Below are 2,501 nucleotides of genomic sequence, written 5' to 3'. Positions count from 1 at the left end.
CCTCCTTTTTTTACACCTCTTGACCTTTGACCTTTGACCCCCAGCTTCGACAGCCCAACTCGTTTTGACAATCCCCCCCAACGACCCGAATATCGTGACCGTACGTCGAGCGGTTAAGATTTGTGCCCAACTGTTGACGGACGGACGGACGGACGGACGGACGGACGACCGGACGGACGGACGGACGATCATGCGATTCTACAAGCTGCAGGACGGACGGACGGACGATCATGCGATTCTACAAGCTGCATCTGACTATGTCAGATGAGCTAAAAATGTAATTCGATTTTATAGTTGTGATAATTTTAAGTAGGGTGCATTGTAGCATATGCATAACATTGGGAATGTTCTGTTTACAATAGTAATACACCTACTAATACTAATGCAGTTACTAATGCGAAGTAGCATGATCTCTTGAATCTTGCTCTGTATGCAGGACTGGTGGTTTGACAAAAGTCGTTAGCTCCTTCAGGGATCTGATGTTAGAGGAGGAGAAGTGTAGTCAACCACTGACCCCTGCCAAACACCATACTCGTTTGACGCAGAGGTCCACCCCTGGAAAGGCAGTGGAAAGGAAGATAAGGTATGATGTGGAGAGGCCCATAAGTCATGCTGTTGCTCCTTGCTATACTTACTGCTTGTGACATTGATGTTTGTAGAATATTCAATTGTTTGCTTACTGTTGAAGCCGGTAACACAGAATATTAAACAGTACATTGCATGTTTAGCAATATCAATTGAGATTTTGAAAGCAAGTTCCTAATTTGTTTGGTTCTACAATAGGTCCATATAGGCTACATATCTCCTTTTATACATGATATTTTCTAGTAAACATAAGTGTAGGATCAACTTTCTAGCTCTTTTCAATATATATTTATTTGAAGCAGTGTATTGCATATTTTATCAACATGAAGTCAATTTCTGTAATAAGTTGTTGCTATGCTGCAGCTGGGACGTTACCACAAGCAACACCAGGCCATCTGATCCAGCAACTTCAAATCCATGGAGTGGGGCAGGAGAGTTACAGCAAGGCAGTAAGCCGGTCCCTGTAACAAGCTTCAATGAAATTGTTCTTGATGAGATAGAGAGTCATGCAGAGCTGACGAAAATTTCCAAAAAACCTCTAACTGCCATTCAGGTAAACTTATTCTTAAACTTCCTATATTAATTATGTGTGTGCATGCGTGTGTGTGTGTGTACAATAAATGGGAAAAAAGTGGAAGTATACAGTACCATTGCTGTGTTGTGCAGATAGGGGACCGAAAATGAAGAAACATAACAGCATTAGTTTAATAAACCAATGAATTTCATTAGTTTTTCAAATAAGATTGCATCATCGTTTATGTACACCATTGCAACAATCAACTGTTGCGTACTTCAAATTGAATGTGTATGCACCTTGGTAGCACTTTTTCGAACTTTACTATACCATCAATTTCTAGGTGTACATGAAAGATACTTGGTATTTATAGCAAAAAGTATTTCTCTTTGATGATTCCTTGTCTTACTGTATCCACTGGGTGTACATGCCAAATAGTCATTCTCATGAGTACTTGTCTGTGTCCCAAGTTCTCACAGACTGTTTAATTGTACCACTTTCAACTTGTATTTGACAGGTCGAGGAGCAGGCTATGCAAGAGTTGCTCCTTCATTATAATTCCATGCATAGCTATGATGAGCTCATTACTGTTGAACGAGTACAGCGTCGAAACATTGCCCGTCCACTCTGGACCAAGCACCCAGTGACACACGGTGGTGCCATCTAGTGTATATGTCTGGAATCGTCGTGCAGGTGGCCAGTGTGAACACTATCTCATCTGATTTGGGGTAAACGACGAGATACTGGTGGTAAACTGGTAAATAGAATTACGAATGGTATATAAGTTTGTGGCACTTTCATAGCTCCTATGGACCTCTCTCGTTAGTGCTCCTCAGTGCCAAGTAGAGGTACTTGAATTGTATTATATCTGCCTAAATTGGAAGTAGCTGACCTGCTAAGGACTAGATGCAGTGAAGCAAGCTGCTGATATATGTAATGCAGCAGACATAGCTATTTCACGTCTCTTCTCATCTGCAGACATATAGCAGACTCCATCCGAGAGTGGTGTGCATGTGGGATTTGGTGCTGTGTACAGAATGTCATGTCAGTATTTTGTATTCGATGAATTGGTTCATATTTATTGAGATTTATTTTCATCTGCTCAATACACATTTACATAAAGGGATTAACATATCACTGTGTACTAACTGTAGGTGTTTTAGAACAAATCATATCGGTGTAAAAGCTTCATTACTGTTTGCATACGAAAAGTTATTGGCTACACTGATTCACTTATTGAATATAAATTCCTAATGGCTTGAATAGGAATTTTCCATTATGTTATCCTCAAATTTTGTTTAGTACTTTTTAGTATTATAGATCGCTAGATAAATCTTTAAAGCCGCACTATGCGCATCCAAACGTTAATTTCTCCAGTACTAGACTAGCAAATACTTCGTGT

The 2,501-nt window shown here is 40.0% G+C and overlaps 1 protein-coding gene across 1 annotated transcript in view; it reads left to right on the top strand.

The window, feature by feature from the left end:
- Positions 1-2,501, top strand: part of LOC106807710 (inhibitor of Bruton tyrosine kinase-like) — a 16,221-nt gene extending 13,720 nt beyond the window's left edge. Inside the window, exons 22-24 of the mRNA XM_014810146.1 lie at positions 437-583; positions 949-1,138; positions 1,617-2,501. Of these exons, the coding sequence (XP_014665632.1) occupies positions 437-583; positions 949-1,138; positions 1,617-1,766 (487 nt within the window). The 3' untranslated portion in view covers positions 1,767-2,501. The remainder of the gene's footprint in view (positions 1-436; positions 584-948; positions 1,139-1,616) is intronic.

The sequence above is a fragment of the Priapulus caudatus genome, unplaced genomic scaffold (assembly GCF_000485595.1).
Source record: "Priapulus caudatus unplaced genomic scaffold, Priapulus_caudatus-5.0.1 Scaffold11, whole genome shotgun sequence".
NCBI lineage: Eukaryota > Metazoa > Priapulida > Priapulimorpha > Priapulimorphida > Priapulidae > Priapulus > Priapulus caudatus.
This window is presented reverse-complemented; position numbering and strand designations above follow the sequence as displayed.